This window comes from Abramis brama, assembly GCF_963993115.1.
Source record: "Abramis brama genome assembly, chromosome: 20".
NCBI classification, from domain to species: domain Eukaryota; kingdom Metazoa; phylum Chordata; class Actinopteri; order Cypriniformes; family Leuciscidae; genus Abramis; species Abramis brama.
In genome coordinates, this window is record NC_139982.1 from 27,530,994 (window position 1) to 27,551,630 (window position 20,637).

Here is a 20,637-nt window from a genome sequence, read left to right on the forward strand (position 1 = left end):
GAAAAGTTTATTTCAAAAAGCAAAGGTAAGTGATTATTACTGCAACATATATATATATATATATATATATATATATATATATATATATATTATCATTTCATTTTTTCTTTGCCTCCACATCTTTTATATACTATATGTATACATACATAAAATATTAAGATACAAATATTAATTAAAGCAAGATACTAGCAAAACAATATTTAACCATTTTGAACCTGGCTTTAACCAATGTTCAGGTTTCTTTTCTGAAAATACGCAAATTGGTGCATATGTAATTACATGTGTTAATTGTATAGTGGAAATATTCTTTAGCTTATTAAAATGTTCTTCACACTAAGAAAAATGGTTCTATTAAAAACTAAAATGTTTTTTTTTTTTTCTCCTTTGACATTACTACCCAAACCCCTTATTGGAACCTTTATTTTTTCAGTGTAGCTAAATTAAAATGACCTTAATTACCTCTTTTATAGTGTATTTGTGTCAATATGGCGTTTTTAGTTCGTAAAGTGTCTTCCTCACTACACTGAGTTTGGATGGCTAATAATGAATGCAGTATTTGCTCTTCATGCAGAAGGTGTACCGTTCCTGACGCAGTCTGTCTCTGTTGTCATCCCTCACACGCGCTCGCCGGTTATTTACCGGGCAACAGTTGCATCATTTATCAACCGGTGCGTTACAACAGCCTTACTTTGCAATACCTCAAGAATAGGGACTAACGCATTTGCGCGCGCGCGCTTCTGTTCTGTTGGTTGAGCTCGTCGCGCGTCGCGGTGAGTCAGTCAGGATCCGCGGTGAGTTCGCGCGCTGTGCGTCAGTCAGTCCTCGCTCTGTTGACGGTACCGGGCGGCATGGAACGGAATGCAAGAAACGTTTAAATTCTGTCAGACAGTCACAGAGACCGATACCCGCGTCCGCGTCTTTACCTGTGTTTTGTGTTTCCTGTAAGGCTGGAAAGATTGACGCGTTAAAAAGGTTATTCGGAGGCAGCGCTCACCCTGGAAGCACCATGGCCAGGGGAAGCGAGGAATCTGGGAATGGATCGTGGAAAAAGCAAGTGGATGACATCAGGAAGATATTCGAGTTGAAGGAAATCCTCGGGACGTGAGTATGAATGATGCTTTGACATTGTGAATGGAGGGTTTTGAAATCTGCATATCAGAGAGTCAATGTCCTCCAGTTTTGGTATTCAAAGTTTGATCTGTGAGGATATTCTGATGTTACAGACAGGGGATTTACTTTACCATTCCATTAGACATATTTACTGTTTTAGAAATGGTTAAAAAGTGAAAGCTTGTTCTTCTGGCTCAAGAATTCATTCATTTTCTTGAGTGTAAACTACAGGACACCTTTTTTGTAGAAATGCAAATATGGTAATAAAAGCTAGTATTTCCATTTATAGGATATACTTCTATTATTCAGAAAGGTTGTATTAAATTAGAATGGAAAGCCTTTATTGTCATTATACCATGTACAGCGAAAGACTTGAATTTGCTTCCCGTTATTAGTCAACAACCCTGTTACCATTGTAAATCATTATTAAAATGAAATGTAATTCAGTAAATAAATAAAAAAGTCATGAAATCATTTTTTTGGGGGGGGAAAGTACTGTTTTATCACTGTCTTGCATTTTGTAGGGTTTTTCAGTCAGCCCTGTCACCATGATTTATTAGAAACGTCAGCATTAAATTCTTTTTCTAATAAGCACTTTATAATGACCTTGAAAGCAAGACTAAAACTCAACCCTGTCACTAAGACAGACATGAATGCCAATATTTCCTCACAGTTGCACATTCAATCAGATGTATAGGATGTTTTGGTCTGTGCAATGTGGTCTGTGTCAATGCATAATATGCGCTTTAAATCCATACTTAACCCACTTGGAATAGCAGGTTATAATGTGCAGACCGCAGTTTTAATATCTCACACCCGGCAACATGGCTTTCTGTTGTCTTTAACAACTGTTTCCAAATTCCTCTTCTGTTGTAGCAGCATTGAAGTGCAGGTTCACTGGGTTTTCCCCAGTAATGCCTTGAAATAGACCAGATGATGTCTGTAAGTCTATTTATATGGTGCGCAGGGACCGAAAACAGGACAGGTATTTTTATGTACCCTTAGAGAGATTTCACCATTTGTGGGGGGGTTATTTGTTATTTTCATTTGTCCTGTAATCTGTGATAGACCCTTAGCTGACACGTTCACCACCATTGTAAAACTATGCTTAATTTCTGAAACACTTCGACTGCAGTATCATAGCGCTGTATCATAGTCTTTTGCCACTCTTGTGTTTTGTTTAGCAAAATGAGTTTTGAGTTGGAACAATGCAGATCTTAAAATCTGAAGATAGAATGTATAAAGCAGATTAGCTTGGTCAGGCCAGACATTTAAATGAATTTTTATTTTATGTTATTAAAAAAAAAAAATATATATATATATATATATATATATATGTATAACAGAGATGAGGTTGGTCAGGTCAGACATAAATAACTAAAATATTTTATTTTAATTTAAATTTAATGTGTTTTATTATATTTTGTTCATTTTATTGTTATTTATTTATTTTTTATTTCACTGCCTTTTTCCAAACATCTGAAGTGTGTGTATTATATTTAGTACATGTGTGTGTATTATATTTAGTACAAGTCAGCTGAGGTTGGTCAGGTCACTAACGGTGGAGAGATATGTATTACATAAGATTTTAACCATAGCTCACCAAAAGACTCTTACATAAGGATTAACTAGAGGCTTTATTGGAAACAGGCCGATCCCGACCTGTAAATGTTTCATTTGTATAGAATCTCCAATAGTCCTGCCAGTTAGTTTTACAGTTCAAAGCGAAGCCTCCATGTGAAACTCTGTTAGATCTCAGCGCTCCATCAGCAGGAATCACAGTGGTGTTTGCACATGTGTGATGATTGTTTTAATCTGACTGTTTGACTGCGTGTCGTTCGAGGTTCAGCACTCCACCCCCAACGCTTTGAACTGTTGACTGTGGATTATATGCAGAAGAAGGGAAAGACTCAGATTATCCTGTATCCAGGCTTTCCTCTCTTTCTGTTTCTCAAGTCTCTCTCTCTCGCTCGCTCTTTGCGTGTCCAGATTATGATAGTTTTTATTGTGTTGTTCACACACCATGGCAGAAGAGCTTTTAAAGTCGTTCTAATGTTGTGTGGATGATGTCTTTTTTTTTCATTGTTGCAGTGCTTTTTGTTCTTCTCATTTTAAAGATGATGGTGATGATGATGATGATGTAATGACCATAATTCATCATCAACAGCATGAATTATTTCCCGAGGATCTTCAAATCTGCTCCTGGAGACTCACTTACTGCAGAGTTCAGCTCCAATTTTAGGGTCCGTTTACACGACACCGTTTTCAACTAAAAACTGAACACTTTTTGATGTGTTTTGACCGTTCATTCACACGACAACTGCATTTTGGGGGTCTGAAAACGCAAGCTTTTGAAATGGGGTTTTTGAAAACAATACAGTTATCGTGTCCATGTAAACTACAAAATTGCAAATTTGTGAACACGGTGCCGTCATGCGTATCACGTGTTCAGTTTATAGGCACATAGTGTTTCTATGTGACATCGCCATCTACTGGCCTGGCATGAATAATACAGGGTTTTTAAGTCATTTTCGCAGATCTTTGTAAACTGGGATTGTTTTGACAACACTGTCGTCTGTACATGAAAAACACAAGAAAAAACGTTTCTTTTTTTAGAACGGTGTTGTGTAAACATACCCTTAATCTAACACACCTGAACCTTCTATTTAACGTATTCAGGATCACTTCAAAATTTGAAGCGGATGTTTCGGAAGTTTTTAGTAGTTTTTATTAACTAAAAACTGAAAACTTTTTATGCATTTTGGCATTCTTTTCACACAACGGTGTTTTTGGGGCCTGAAAATGCTCCTTTTTGAAAACTTTAAAGTGCACATATTGAAAACAATATTGTTATCATCTCGGTGTAAACTACAAGAACGCAAATTTGTGTAGACGGTGACGTCATGCGCACGTGTGATTTGTGTTTCTTTACAAAGTGACGTCGCCAACTACTGGCCTGGCGGCTTAATACAGGATTTTTTGTCGTTTTGAACTGGGATCATTTTGACAACGTTGTCATCTGTACGTGAAACTTTTCAAAAACGCTAATGAAAATCTTTTCAGTTTTTATAACATTGTTGCAGGACAGTGGGTCTCCAGTAGTACGGTTGAAGATCCCTGAATTACGGTACCAAAAATTTGGACCCACTTTAGTCAATTTGTTTCTCACGATCTTAAAAACATTTTGATGTAAAGTTTATGTATAAATGCATAAAATTTGTTTTGTGTCATTGTATACATTTCTTAAACTTTAGATTTATTAGAAAATAATAGATTTATTATTATTTTTTTTATTTTTTTTATTTTTTATTTATTTTTTTACAAATTTCAGCAAGGACGCATTAAATTGATCAATGCTGTTTTTTAAAACTGTCTTGATCAAAGAATTCTGAAAAAATCAGATTGCATCAAATCATCATATTAGAATGATATCATCATATCTGAAGGATCATGTGACACTGATGCTGAAAATTCAGCTTTGATCACAGGAATAAATTACGTTTTAAAATATAACAGAATAGTTCTTTTAAATTGTAATTGTCACAATATTATAGCTTTTTTATTTTTTATTATTACTGTAGTTTAGATCAAATAAATGCAGCATTGGTGAGCATAAAATAATTTGTTCACGAACATAGATATCTTACCAACCCCAAACTTTTTAAACACTAGTGTGTATATGTAATATATATAAAAATAATTCCACTTGTAAGTGGATGTTTAAAGCTGTTGCGATGAACAGGCATAAATCTAGAACACATTTAATCCAGGTAGGATTATCTTTCTAGGATTTGCCATCCTGAAGATGACATAACAGATTCCATAATACTCCTTACACAATACTCAGCTTTCAAAGGCACCGCACTGAACACAGCGTTAAGCATGCTGATATTAGATTCAGTTGTGGATGCACAATGCAGCATTGTCAGAAATAGCTCAGACTTGCCTATAATGATTCAACCTCCACAATCTCCACCTCCAAACATACTGCAATCTACCTATTGTTCAAACTCCACCTGTACCACTTTTACCATTTCTAAATGAGAAAATGCAATCAGTGTAAGTGTTAATCCGTTAATTTTAGATTAATCCCATCTTAATCCTGTTACCTTCCGAGTGGAGGTGTCAGTTTTCCTGAATTCACCTGACGTGGTTCAGTATGTTAAAATTCTATTTAATTCACATTCAATTGTATAGCGCATTTCTCAATACATATCGTTTCAAAGCAGCTTTACAGAAAATTCATGAGCCTTTTATGCAATAAATTGCGCATAAGTTAAATTATTATCTTTGGATGGAAGCACAGAGAGTAACTCTATTTATCATGCACTTTAATCTTTGAAACTTGACATTTCACATTCACAAACAGCTATATTACACGGTAATATCTGAAAAAGTGTGATGGAGCACCTTTTTCAGACTCAAGCTCATAATATGTGACTACACCCACATTCCATATAATGCATATAGGCTTATGAAACTCTGACATTTGCATGAGAAGTTCAGCTTTTCTGCAAAGCATTGAGGTCATGGACCACAGAGTCATGATGTATGATCACTAGGTCCTTGTTGACCTCATGCTATGCAAATTAGGTGTGTAACGGGTACACAAATACATGCTTTTCAGAGAATAACCGCATAAGTTAGCTTTGACTCTGGCAAGCTTTGTTGCTAAATGTATTTTACAGGTGCACAACAAGGAACAAAAAGCACATAAAGGTCAGTGGATGTGGGTTAACGGTCATGCTTTCTTAGTGTATACCTCAAGGTGTGGCACGTAACACTTCCTGTAACTGTGATGATTTCCTCTGTCGGTTGGTGAACTGACACCTGCTTCTCTGTAGATTGATACACTCCATCAGTTAGATGGATATTGATCACCTGAATAATGGTTATACTGTGTATATATTTATATTTATATTTATATATATTTTACATGCTGCTTGTTGAGTTGAATCTCCTGAATTATGGGTTTTGATTTAATTTAATTTATTTTGTTTTATATATTTTTGGTGCTATTTGTTGAATTGAATCACCTGAATTATGAAGTGAAAAGAACATTTGAAGTGGTTCTTACTATTTGAAATGCTCTTAAAATGGCCAAGTCAAAATTTTCTTCAACAGTTTATTATTTGATATTTTTGCTTCGGCCCTTTTGTAGGCTGTTTAAAGCACTACTATGCTATTTTATTTTATTTTTTTTTATTTTACCTTATTTTATTTTATGATTTTTTCCCCCCCTTTGTAGGCTGTATAAAGCACTACTATTTTTATTTATTTTATTTTGTTTTTTTCCCTTTGTCGGCTGTCTAAAGCACTACTATTTTTATTTATTTTATTTTATATTTTATTTTATGCTTTTCCCCTTTGTACGCTGTCTAAAGCACTACTATTTTTATTTATTTTATTTTATTTTATTTTATTTATTTTCCCTTTGTAGGCTGTCTAAACCACTACTATTTTTACTTATTTTATTTTATTTTTATTTATTTTATTTTGTTTTTTATTTTATTTCCCTTTGTAGGCTGTCTAAACCACTACTATTTTTATTTATTTTTATTTATTTGATGTTTTTTCCCTTTGTAGGCTGTCTAAACCACTACTATTTTTATTTATTTTATGTTTTTTCCCTTTGTAGGCTGTCTAAACCACTACTATTTTTATTTATTTTATTTTATTTTTATTTATTTTATTTTATGTTTTTTATTTTATTTCCCTTTGTAGGCTGTCTAAACCACTACTATTTTTATTTATTTTTATTTATTTGATGTTTTTTCCCTTTGTAGGCTGTCTAAACCACTACTATTTTTATTTATTTTGTTTTTTCCCTTTGTAGGCTGTCTAAACCACTACTATTTTTATTTATTTTATTTTATTTTTATTTATTTTATTTTATGTTTTTTTTTTTTATTTCCCTTTGTAGGCTGTCTAAACCACTACTATTTTTATTTATTTTTATTTATTTTATGTTTTTTCCCTTTGTAGGCTGTCTAAACCACTACTATTTTTATTTATTTTATGTTTTTTCCCTTTGTAGGCTGTCTAAACCACTACTATTTTTATTTATTTAATTTTATATTTAATTTTATGCTTTTCCCCTTTGTACGCTGTCTAAAGCACTACTATTTTTATTTATTTTATTTCATTTAATTTATTTCCCTTCGTAGTCCTAAATCACTATTTTTTTTTACTTTTTTTATTTCTTTATTTTTTGCTGTTTGTTGAATCACCTAAATTTTGTTTTATTTTTACTTTAGTTTAGTCTTGTTTTTTGTTTTTTCTGCTTGAGTTGAGGTGCAGAGTTTAGTGGTGTTGATTACTTTCCTAAACGGTCAAATTTGTTGTGTTCTGACTTGGCCCAGTAAGCAAGCACCTAGCAACCACTCATAACTCCTTAGTTACGAGCACTCTGACCATCTTTACAACCGCCTATCAACGTTCTGGCAACCATCCATAAAACTCTAGCACCACGTCAGTGACTTTTGCACTGGAAAACACCATTAATGTTTAAAAGGTGTCTGAATTACACGTGATAAATCTGATCTGTTTAATGCACTCTATCCAAGCACACACTGTTGTTTTTCTTCTAGTTTAATCCTTTGAAGAGATGAATGCTGCGCCCACTGCAATCTCACACGCTCATGTGAACACATAGCTTAAAAAGTACTCAACCTGCTGGGCGCTCGGCCAATGAGTCGCTCCATTTCTAGCCTCCTAAAGGGCTTGCGTTTCAATCGCAGATGAGAGTTGAATTTTACAGTTTAAGAAATAGATGACAAATGCTTTGTTTTGGCAAACCACCAAACCCTATATTTTGATAAAACGATTCAGCCTTTTGTTCCAAGCTTTCCGAATTGCCGCAAGTGCTCGTGCCGGTATTAGTAAATTACTCTGTGTGTGTGTGTGCTGAAGGATTAGAGCAGATTTTCAGTGACCAATAAAGGCTTAGCTACAAGCCACAATGGCCAACTGATTACACAGTGCATATGATACAACATCCCTGAAGAATCAGAGGAGACGTGAATGTGGCTATGCTTTTGAGCATCACATTTTTGAAAATGTACAAATATAGTGAAACATTTGAAAGTAGTCCTTACTATTTGACAACCAAGTCAAGTTTTTTTTCAGTATTTTATTATTTTATTTGACGCATTTGTCCCTGTAGGCTGTCAAAAGTACTACTATATTGTTGTTATTTTTCTTCATTTTATATTATAGCCTACTTTGGCCTTTTGTAGCTTGTCACTTCTATTTTTATTTTATTTTATATTAATTTATTTTATTACTCTGTCCCTTTGTGGGCTGTCTAAAGCAGTGCTATTTTTATTATTGTATTTTATTGTATTATTTTATTTTATTCTTCTGTCCCTTTGCAGTACTAAAGCACTACTATTTTTATTTTATTTTATTATTTTATTTTATTCTTCTGTCCCTTTGTGGGTTGTCTAAAGCACTACTATTTTTATTTTATTTTATTTTATATTAATTTATTTTATTATTCTGTCCCTTTGTAGGCTGTCTAAAGCAGTGTTATTTTTATTATTATATTTTAATTAATTTTATTATTTTATTCGTCTGTCCCTTTGTAGGCTGTCTTAAGCAGCGCTATTTTTATCATTTTATTTTAATTAATGTTATTCTTCTGTCCCTTTCTAGGCTGTCTAGCACTACTATTTTATATTTAATTTTTATTTTATTTTATTTTATTTTATTTTCAAACTATTGAACCCCACTATATTTTTTCAAGCACCATATTTTTTCTCTGTCCTCTTTCTGTCTACCAAACATTTCCAGCCACTATTTTATATTTCGCCTATCTTTTTTGCTTTTTCCAGAGGGGCGTTTTCCGAGGTGGTCCTGGCCCAAGAGAAGGCCACAGGAGACATGTACGCCGTGAAATGCATCCCGAAAAAAGCACTAAGAGGAAAAGAGAGCGGAATAGAAAACGAGATTGCAGTGCTGAGGAAGTAAGTTTTCTAAAAGCCACCAGCAAAGGCTTAAAATAACAAACCCAACACCCATTACATGCTTCACACAAGTTCCTCTTGCTACTGAGGAAAAAAGCTGCAGTTGAAAGGAAGCTGTTAGAGTGAGTTTAAGCGGTTTGAGCTTGAGATGACTCAGGCTTTATGACACGCCCCTCACAGCCTCCTACCTTTACTGACTCCTACCTGTCCCTTTCAAAAGCATCGCAAGAAATGATTCATGTGGCCTCCGCCGCAGACCTCGCTATTCACCGCACGTTGAGGCCGAGCGCAGGTCCGCGGTTGTCATGGTAAAAAGGCGTTCTGGCAAAGGAGGCAAGGCAAAACGCGAGAAACGCTGCAGCTTGCAGCTGGATTGGAGATGCTGTGGTCAGAGTGATTCTAGTGACTGGAATGTAACTATTCAGCAAGGATGCTTTCGGTTGATCAAAAAGACATTTATAAAATGTTACAAAAGATTCCTATAAGATTCCTAAATGCTGTACTTTTAAACTTTGTTCATCAAAGAATCCTGAAAAAAAAAAAAATCACAGTTTCCACAAAAAAGCAAGCAGCACTTAAAAATAATAATAATAATAATAAGAAGAAGAAATGTTTCTTGAGCAGCAAATCAACATATTAGGATGATTTCTGAAGGATTTTATTTTATTTGTATTTTATGCTTTTGGCCCTTTGTCAAAAGCACAGTTTTTGGGGGTTTTTTAATCTTATTTTATTATATATATATTTTTTTTTTTAACATTATTGTAGATTTGTGAGTCCCTTTGTTAAATGCACTATACATTTTATTTTTTTTTATTTTTTTTTTTTCTATTTATTTATTTTATTTTAATTTTATTTGACTGTCCCTTTGTGTGTCCCTTTGTCAAAAGCTCTAAAAATGTATTTATTTTATTTTATTTTATGACAGTGAATTCAGCTTTGCCATCACAGAAATAAATTATGAATGCATTGCCCTTCAGTTGTTTAGCAACTTACATTTGAGAATCTCTAGAGTTTTTTTTTGTTTTTCTTCATTGTCTGCATGAACAGAAAAGCTCAGTCTATCAGCCCAACTCATATGCTATGGTGTACGGGAGCATGTAATGGGAACCAACATCAGCCATCCAAAACAAAGCCTTCATAATCCACTCAAGTGCGCCTCTGGTTCATTGTAATTGACCAAATATTTTGTCTGTTCTTTTCAGGGTCAAGCATGAGAACATTGTGGCTCTAGAAGACATTTACGAGAGCCCCAGTCATTTATATCTTATTATGCAACTGTGAGTAAAATCTCTTTGCTACTTCAGTTTGTGCTTAATTAATGCTCTAAGTTTCCAAAGTCTTTGAAATGGAGCCAAACAATGTGAAGCAAGTTTGCAATGTGAAAAACCTAAGAAGTAATCTGTTCTTGCCTATATATGATGTGTGACTGACTGATACATTTCTTTTAATTGCAATCCAAAACATTCTCTTTCTGTCATTCCAATTCACATTCCAATTCAACATCCTGTGGCGCTTTAAACTCATGACTTGAAAAGGAGCCAATTCTTATTCTGAACGTTGTCCAAGCCTCCTGCTGCTGCTTGAAATCATATTAGTGATCTGAACAACAGATGATTAACGCAGTCTCAATCTATATAGCTTAATGTGAAACATGTTAAACCCATATTTGTGTTTTTATTTTATTTTATTTATTGTATTTTTAAACATGAGAACGTGAGATGTTGTTTGTTTTTTGTTGTTGAAAGAAATTAATACTTTTATTCAACAAGGATGCATTAAATTGATCAAAAGTGACAGTAAAGACATTTATAGTGTTACAAAAGGTTTCTATTTCAAATAGATGCTGTTCTTTTGAACTTTCTATTCATCAAAGAATGCTGAAAAAACTTTATCATGGTTTCCACAAACAATAATAAGCAGCACAACGGTTTTCAACATTGATAATAATCAGAAATGTTTCTTGAGCAGCAAATCATCATATTAGAATGATTTCTGGATGATCATGTGACACTGAAGACTGGAGTTATGATGCTGAAAATACAGCTTTGATCACAGGAAAAAATTACATTTGAAAAGATATTCAAATAGAAAACACTTATTTAAATTGTAATAATTTTACACAATATTACTGCTTTTACTGTATTTTTGATCAAATAAATGTAGCTTTGGTGAGACTTTCAAAAATATTAAAAACTCTTACCAACCCCAAACCTTTAAACAGCGGTGTATAATGTAGGGATGAACCGTTATGAAAATTTTGCTCAATACCGATAACCGATAATTTTTTATATTTGAAAGCCGATAACCGAAAAATCGAAATATATCAGAAATGTTATATAATTTGGCCTGATTACAAAAACAAAAGTCTCACCATTAAAAGCCATGTCCCAAGCACACAATTACAATGTTCTCATTATAATTACATGTAGCCTATATGACAGACTTGCACTTAAACTGTAAATATATGTTGCACTTAACTGTATTTTCCTTTAAGTGATTCCAATTATATATATGTCCAAATTTTCTTATCGGGCCTATGACGATAACATTAAAAATAAACATATATCGGTCGATACCGATATGGTGACCGATATATCATGTATCCCTAGTATATTTTTTATTTTACATACCTGTATGTAAGTTTGACAGCTCTGAATAACTACAAACATTAAAAAGCAGATTTCTTGTGTTTTTCAGTGTGTCCGGTGGGGAGTTGTTCGATCGGATTGTGGAGAGGGGTTTCTACACGGAGCAGGACGCCAGCGCATTAATCAAACAGGTTCTGGATGCAGTTAACTACCTGCATTCACTGGGGATAGTCCACCGAGACCTGAAGGTGATGATTCCCCTTGACTGATTTCCTTCACACCAAAACAAATCCATATGCATAGACGTACAGTTTCATTATAGTACACAGGAACTGGAAGACTTGAAAGGTCACCGCACTTCAGTGGAAACAAGACGTACAGCGTAAATAACTCTGTGACTTTTTAACCTAATCACCCTCTCTCTCTCTCTCTCTCTCTCTCTCTCTCTCTCTCTCTCTCTCTCTCTCTCTCTCTCTCTCTCTCTCTCTCTCTCTCTCTCTCTCTCTCTCTCTCTCTCTCTCTCTCTCTCTCTCTCTCTCTCTCTCTCTCTCTCTCTCTCTCTCTCTCTCTCTCTCTCTCTCTCTCTCTCTCATCCTCTCATCTCCCGACAGCCGGAGAATCTGCTCTATTTTAACCCGAATGAAGAATCCAAGATTATGATAAGTGATTTTGGGCTGTCCAAGATGGAGGACGCAACCAATGACATCATGTCCACAGCCTGCGGGACGCCGGGATATGTGGGTAGGGCTGTCAGTCCACTAAATATCAGTGTGAATCTGAACAATTAAAAAATGATGGTAATTTTAACGGCTGTTGATTGGTTAACAATAAGTTCTCTTACTACTGTATACACAGTGAAAAACTGTAGTAGATCTAATGGGACGTTTCATGTAATTTTACAGTAGAATCTTCTTATTATTTCCTCCTGCGGGACACTTCTCATTTGATGTGTTTTTTCTATTTATTTTTTATTTAAATAACAGTTTTTTTCTTAGTTTTGTTCTTATTTGTTATGTACATTAGGGTTTATGTTACATCTTGTGTTGTTAAATTAATGTTTATTTCATTATTATAGTGTCATATGTTACCATGATGGTGTTTTGTATATGACACCATCTATTAATATTTACCTCAGTGTGTGGAAAAGCTATTTTTGATGAACTTTGATTCATCATATGATTTTCTCTTTACCTCTTATGTTTTTAAGGTGGTTGTCGGTGTGTTATGAAAATGACTTTAGTAAATTGATGTATTAACATCATTAGTTAAAAGTACGAATATGGAAACAACAGCATATGGATTTGAATCACATTAAGGTGATTTAAATAATGGCGGAATTTTATTTTTGGAAGTACACTGTTAAAAATGTTTTTAAGTCTAATCTATAAAACTTAAAATGTTACTTCCATACATTTTACAGTAGCACAGTTCTGACAACCACAGCTACCATTTTTTCGACCATAAATTTCACTGAATTTATTTTTTACAGTGTACTTCCAAAAAAAAAATCCACCATTATTTACTCACCTTAATGTGTTTCAAATCCATATGCTGTTGTTTCCATATTCATACTTTTCATATCCATTTTTTCTCGTGAAATACAAAGACATTTTGAACAATATCTATGCAAATTGTACATAGTGACCATGTCTGTCGAATCCAAAAAAAAAGACAACAAAAACAATCACAATAAAAATGGTTAAAAAACCAGCAAATTAGAAAACATTCAGTTTTGGAATGACATGACAGTGAGTAAATGATGATCAAATTTGGTTTTGGATGAACTATCCTTTAAAAACTTTTTTATTAGTGCTGTCAAATCGATTAATCGTGATTAATCACATCTAACAAAAGTTTTTGTTTATATTATATATGTGTGTATATGTATGTTGTTATATTTATACTGTAGGCTATATATAGTATATACTGTATATGTGTTTGTATATATATATATATATATATATATATATATATATATATATATATATATACATACACATATATTATATAAACAGAAACGTTTATGTTAGATGTGATTAATCGTTATTAATCCATTTGACAGCACTAATTTCTAGTAAATAAATCATTTCGTTCACTTTCTCTGTCGTTTAATATGTTCAATAGCTCCGGAGGTATTAGCACAGAAGCCATACAGCAAAGCCGTGGACTGCTGGTCTATCGGAGTTATTGCTTACATCTTGTGAGTAGTTTTTTTCCCCCATATTGAATTGAAATATCTTTAATGTCCCCAAGGGGCAATTTGGTTCACAACAAGTAGCCAACGCATACACATTCGCACAAAAACACATAAAACCATGAGATAATAAATAGATAAAAACATAAATACACATGTACCTATAGTTTGTTGAGAAACCCAACAGCTAATGGTACAAATGATCTCAAATATCTGTTGGACCTGCCAAGTTTTCGGTAGGTATACCTCCTTCCTGATGGTAGGAGGCAAAACAGGTAATGGGTGAGTGATGTTAGCCAAAATGGCCATTGCCCTCTGTGTAGCTCTGGCCTCGTTACATATGCTCAATGCTGTTGAGATCAGTGCCAATTATTTTCTGACATATGCTTAGTTTTTCCCAATCTGTTTTTGTTAATTACACTCAAATTGCCAAACCAAAGGTTAAAATTGACTCAACAAAGGATGAATAAAAAGCTTTCAGAAGTGATCTATCAACATTAAACCCATTCAACTTTCTTAAGAAAAAAAGTATCTGATTAGCTTTTTTACATATAGTCTGTATTGGTGTCAAAGTTCAGTTTATCATCTAAAATGGTGCCCAAATACTTGTATTGGCTTACCACATCTACCGCTATGCCATTAATCCAAGTTGAAGCTGTGGTTGGAGGATTACGGCGAAAGTCAATACACATATCTTTGGTTTTAGAGACGTTGAGGTGGAGATATGAGTCCTTGCACCATGAGATAATATTGTCCAAAACTGGTCCATGGCCCTCCTCGTGATCCTGCAGAAGACTAATTATCACAGTATCATCAGCATACTTAATGATATGCCTTGATTCAAACATACTCTGACAGTCATTGGTGTAGAGCACAAATAATTAAAGTGGTGACAAAACACACCCTTGAGGTGACCCTGTTGAACACATGAGGACCTTAGATAAAGTGTTATTTACCCGGGTCCTCTGTGACCTCATAGTTAGAAAATCAACCAGCCAGCATATTGTACCAAAGTCAATATCAGGAAATTGCAATAGTCTGTAAGCAAGAATATGGGGCTGCATACAGTTGAACGCTGATGAAAAATCAACAAAACACTGTCCAACAAATGTCCAGTAACAAAGTCCAGCAGTGTTGCTGTGGCATCCTCAACCCCCTTACTTGGTAAATATACAAATTGTAATGGGTCAGTCATGCTCTGAGTCATGCAAAGTAAACTCCTCCTTACAATACGCTCAAAATCACCAGAGATGTCAGAGCCACAGGACGATAGTCATTCAGCACCTTTGGAGAGGGAACTTTTGCCACTGGAACCACTACTGATTCTTTCCATATCCCTGGGACTTTTCTTTGTGATAGTGAGAGTTGGAAAATAAATGTAAAAATACTGTTCAGACTCAATTCTGAATTCAGCCAGATCATCATTAAATTCATGGGAGTCAAATCTTAAATAAAACTGATTCAGCTCCTTCACCAAATCAGAGTCAGGTTTGTCAGATGTAGCTACCCCTTTTTTTCTCATCACTGTATCTTACTGTATATTAAATGTACTGCTGCTTTCCCAACCATTGCTATACATTAATTATTTTAAAAAGAGGTCTTTAGGGTAAAACACTGACCACTTTTGAATCCTCTGCCTCCTCAGGTTGTGTGGATACCCTCCGTTTTACGACGAGAATGACTCTAAACTGTTTGAGCAAATACTGAGGGCAGAATACGAGTTTGATTCCCCGTACTGGGACGACATTTCTGATTCGGGTAAGTGTGAAGTAAATCATATGTTATAGTTAATGACATAAACTCTTTATATATCAGGTTCAAGCTTTTGTTGTGTTCTTAGTATGGGAGAAAATGACACCCTTCTTCACCTCCTTTTGTCTCTTCCACCCACTGAAACACGCTATCATTGAGTAAGACTTGAGTTACTTGCTTTTACTTGTCACTGACAGTCACGACTTCATTTTTCCCCATGAGCAACACTTTAATATAGGTTTTTCGAAAGTAACACAGGTATTGCAGCCAGATATAAATCAGCAGTTGAAAAGCATTATCTGGCGCTAGGCGATTCAGCTTCGTTTGAAAATAACAAGTCGACACCCACAGCACAAGCTGTTCCCTGGTGTCTGGGGAAGTGTAGGAGGGTGTCATTTTTTCACAATTAGAACTGCGCCCTTGTGTAACTGATTCAGGGAGTTTTTTCTTGTTGTTTTATAGCTAAAGACTTCATTAGTAACCTGATGCAGAAAGATCCAGAAAAGAGGTTAACCTGTGATGAGGCTCTTCTGCATCCATGGTGAGCGACCAGGATTGTGTTCACTGCCGTTCTGATGTTATATTAGTTGCTGCAGGTTCAAGAGTGAAACTCACACAGTCTATCAATAACATTAAGCATATTTCCCTGCCTTCATAATGCCCATTAATGTGTTCAAATGTTTTACTTTTAAGTTTGAAATTCTCATTAAGCCCAATACAATCAGAATAAAATTGACACCATGATGTAAATATAATATATATAATGGATTACAGTAATGAGAACTGGGGAAAATATGCTTAATTGTCATGAAAATAATGTCACAATGCAAAAACATGTAATAATATAATAGTATAGGCTTTTATGATATATATATATATATATATATATATATATATATATATATATATTGTACAGTTCAAAAGTTTGGAGTGAGAAGACATTTTTTATATAAATTTCAGCAAGGATGCATTAAATTTATTTAAAAGAAAATAGTAAAGACTTTTATAATGTTTTAAATAAATGCTCTATTTATTGAATATAAACTCTATATTCATCAAAGAATTAAAAAAAAATACATCCACAAAACATTAAGCATCTGTTTTCAATATTGAAAAGGCAAATCAACATATTAGAATGATTTCTGAAGGATCATGTGACACTGAAGTAATGATGCTGAAAATTCAGCTTTGATCACAGGAATGTATGACATTTTAAAATATATTCAAATAGAAAACAGTTATTTGATATTGTAATAATATTTCAATATTACTGTTTTTACTGTATTTTAGATCAAATAAGTGCAGCCTTGGTGAGCATAAGAGACTCCTTTCAAAAACATTTAAAAAAAAATGACAAACCCCAAACTTTTGAATTGCAGTGTATATTATATTATATTATATTATATTATATTATGCAAAGTTCAAATTAAGTCTTTGATTAATATCAACACAACGCTACCTTGCTTGCAGTAATCGTAACCGTAAATACATTCACCTTAAGATGTTTTTGAGCACAAATCTTTGTTTTTACATTATATAGTGATGTTTATACACACATATGGTCATAAGACTCTGCCCCCTCATGGATGCCACATGATACTGCAAGAAGTCCAACTCTCCTCTGATTTCAGGATAGCTGGTGATACTGCGCTCTGTAAGAACATCCACGAATCAGTCAGCCGACAGATGAAGAAAAACTTTGCAAAAGCAAAATGGCGAGTAAGTGACCACGTCCTTTCCACAACATTTTTCTTTCCCCCTTTGGAATCGTTAATTGAAAAAACCTGTATTGATTGACCAGTATTTTATTTAACGTGATTTAAATGTCTGTGTTCTCTGAACTCTTCTCTCCTCACAGCAAGCGTTTAATGCCACAGCAGTGATCCGACATATGAGGCGTCTTCAGCTTGGGAGCAGTATGGATTCCTCTCAACACAGGAAGCAGAATCCAACATCCATGCCGGGGAAGAGTCAGTCGGTTGATGTTTCTTCAGTCCACCGCAACGACTGTAAGTTGTTACCACAGTGCTTTAAGGCCCCGATATACTCACAGCGAAATTCTTTTCAATCTTCGTTTAAAGGTAAAAAGAAGTCCGAAATAACCTTACAGCGATATGCTATTAGCGAACATCAGACTCCGCCCACACATTAAGATGTGAATATGTGCTGAGCGCTTTCCTCTCAATAACAAAATAAACACACAACAAAAATGCCAGTGGTGCGAAAACAGCATCATATCGATTTGGATATGTTTACAAGAGCTCTGCAATTTGGCACTCCAATCAAGTCACGACTATTTATATAGCATTTTATACAATAAATATGAAAGCAAGCAGCTTTTACCGTTTTAAACATGAAAAACAGTGTAAGTCACTTTTAAATTAGAATTACAACTTAAATTTCTATTACTATAAAGCAGCTCTCCAGTGTGTTCATGTTTTTATGCGTGTCTGGCCTCGACGGACTGAACAGAAGAAATGAACCTGAGAAGATCCACGCTAAAGAAGGCGGAGCCTCAGAGCCACACCTACCTATTACTTAATCGCCACAGACCAATGGTAGTTTGAAGGTGTTTACCAACCGGAGTGAACTTTATTGAGATATTCGCTTTGACAAGCTGTTTTGAACTCAAAACTAACTTTGTTTTGGCCTAAAATTTGGCCTTTGTTCAAAATGACGTCAACTTATCGGCTTTATCGCTAGATTTAGCGACTTTTCAGACCTGCGACTTCTGGTTAACCTGTAGTTTGACACTCTATCATACTTGTTCCATTGTCTGACAGGAAATATGTAAATGAGAACAGCTTTATTTGACATCCAGCTATACATTACACTGCCCGGCAAAAAAAAAAAAAAAAAGTCACTGTTCGGATTTGGGAAATGTTTAAGAGTCTATGATTGGATTGTTATTGCAGTGATTATTATGTTTCTAGCATGTTATATGTTTGGCAACAGTTCTTCAAACCCTAATTGATGGAGTGTGTAGCTTTTCATTTCATAAACATGTAGGAAGACACAACATGAATATATTCCAGGACGACAATGTCAAGATTCCTCAGGCTCAGATTGTGAAAGAATGGTTGTGAGGATCATGAAGAATCATTTTCACACATGAATCGTCTCCTCTGAGAGCAGATCTTAATTCACTGAAAGTCTTTGGGATGTGCTGGAGGAGACTTTACAGAGCACTGGACTCTTGCATTGTCAATACAAGATCTTGACCAAAAATTGATGCACCTCTTGATGGAAATAAATGTTATGATGTTATTTCCATCAAGAGGTGCGACTTTGTGCATATGTGCATATTGCGACTTTTCGAGCAGGCTTTAGCTACTTTCCATTGAAAATCGTTGGCAACACTGGACGTCACACCAGTTCGTTCTTCGATTTTGCTTGAAGTATATCTGGGCCTTTATATTTCTTGAGCTGAAACTCTCAATAGTTGTTTTTGACTCGACATATAAAAGTTGCTCACCACCAGTGATGTGTTTTGTGTTGTATTATGTCGTGTTGTCAAACAGCCCTTGAAGAGGGTGTTATCTTTGTCTAGGTTCGTCCGTGCAAGCGGCAAACTCTTCCTCGAAGACGGGAACGCCAGAGCGAAAAGCACGGGCATCCACCGTCACCACCATCATCACCGGCTCAAAATGACATCACTTCTTGTGAGACCGCTGACTTGACTATTGCACTTTGTGGAAAATCGTGTTTTCTTCTATTTAACGGTAACTTCCATTGTCCACAGTCGAACACGTTTTCCTCTCTGGAAAGCCAATGGCGCGCTTTACCTTGAGACTGTCTCAAAAAGAGCGGCCTGTGTATTTAAGGTGACTGTTTTACCGGGTAAAGCTCATGACTTGAACGTTAATGTGGCTGTTGAATGGAGATTACGAACCTCGAGTTGAAGCACGTCTGCTTTGGGTCGTAATAGTTCTTAGAAGTTGTGCAGATAAAACAGTTTTCATTCATTAAACAGTTGTTGTAACTTTTTGCTGCTGTGTTTCAACCTGCTGCTGTTTTGAAGGACCAAACGATAAAGGATGAGAGATTTACAGAATGTCTAGAGAAGCTGATGTAGTTAATAGAGGCTTTAAACCAATAGCCACAATTATTGCCATCCAGTATGTATAAACTTGAAAATCGGTTCTGGATGCATGAATGGTGCAAGTGAATTAAGGGTGTTAATATGTATTAAAAAAAAAATGGAAATGTGCAGTTTAATGGTTTTATCAACACTTTGTTAATATCAAGAAAAGATTCTGGAGTGATGTGTGTGTCTGTCGGTATTTTTGAAGGTATGAAATGGTGGTAATAAGCACTTTTTAAAGAGTTTTTTGTGTATGTTTTGGATTTATTTTGTAAGCTTTGCTTTTTTTAAATGACTTTTCTGCATTTACTGTATAATTTTGTCCACACTTTATATTGCAGTGATTGTTACGTAGTAATATTTTGTGGAAATTGAAGTATTTGTTGTTATTACCACTTAAATGATTATTAATTGTAATATAGCCACTGTAATGTAAGCTGTTGTCATAATTTTATTCTTTTAATTGTGACTAAGCCTGAGGAAACTGAAGAACGCTTGACCCACAATTAATGTGTTTGTTTTGTCACAGATCTATATGAAAACTACCAGCTTCAGTCACTGACATCTGTATTTGCTGATCTTGTGTTTCAGTGGAGCAAAAATGCCTAAAATTTCACACACCGTCCAAAGCTGTTTTGATATGATGTGCCCACTGATATATGACCGTGAGAGATTCAAACAGTTTCTGCTCTGAATCTTGCATGTCAGCATGGTCTTCATACCAGCCCTCTGAATTTAGCAGCTACATGCTGGTTCTTTCATTCAGGTCGCAGAAATGATGTAAGCAGTGTTTTCACTTCAGTAGATTTGTTCTGTGATGAGTGTTTTTGGTGTATGAGTGTGCGGTGAGTTGATTTCAGTTTTCCATTAAATGCAAAGTTAAAACAGTTTTATTGTTGTTCAGACTTATTTGGATAACTTTTATTCTACCAAAATGAA

General features: G+C 34.7%; 1 protein-coding gene across 2 annotated transcripts; it reads left to right on the forward strand.

The window, feature by feature from the left end:
- Positions 1-545: 545 nt before the first annotated feature.
- camk1db (calcium/calmodulin-dependent protein kinase 1Db) lies at positions 546-20,585 on the forward strand. 2 transcript variants are annotated; one of them, XM_084095028.1, is made up of 11 exons: positions 546-1,101; positions 8,946-9,077; positions 10,283-10,357; positions 11,778-11,916; positions 12,280-12,409; positions 13,793-13,868; positions 15,508-15,620; positions 16,077-16,155; positions 17,246-17,333; positions 17,473-17,623; positions 19,136-20,585. In XM_084095028.1, exons 1-11 carry the CDS (start codon positions 1,007-1,009, stop codon positions 19,162-19,164), a joined length of 1,107 nt encoding a protein of 368 aa, XP_083951154.1. In that variant the 5' UTR covers positions 546-1,006; the 3' UTR covers positions 19,165-20,585. The 2 variants fall into 2 exon arrangements, with proteins under 2 accessions (XP_083951154.1, XP_083951153.1); XM_084095027.1 differs by having other exon boundaries at positions 568-1,101; positions 19,165-20,585.
- The last annotated feature ends 52 nt before the right edge of the window (positions 20,586-20,637 follow it).

What these genes read in the sequence shown, in the direction of transcription:
- camk1db (XM_084095027.1), top strand. Translation starts at nt 1,007, where the DNA reads ATGGCCAGGGGAAGCGAGGAATCTGGGAATGGATCGTGGAAAAAGCAA. An exon ending in TTGCAAAAGCAAAATGGCGA is followed by an intron (nt 17,334 to 17,472) that starts GTAAGTGACCAC and finishes CTCTCCTCACAG; the next exon opens with CAAGCGTTTAATGCCACAGC. An exon ending in TTCAGTCCACCGCAACGACT is followed by an intron (nt 17,624 to 19,164) that starts GTAAGTTGTTAC and finishes ATCTTTGTCTAG; the next exon opens with GTTCGTCCGTGCAAGCGGCA.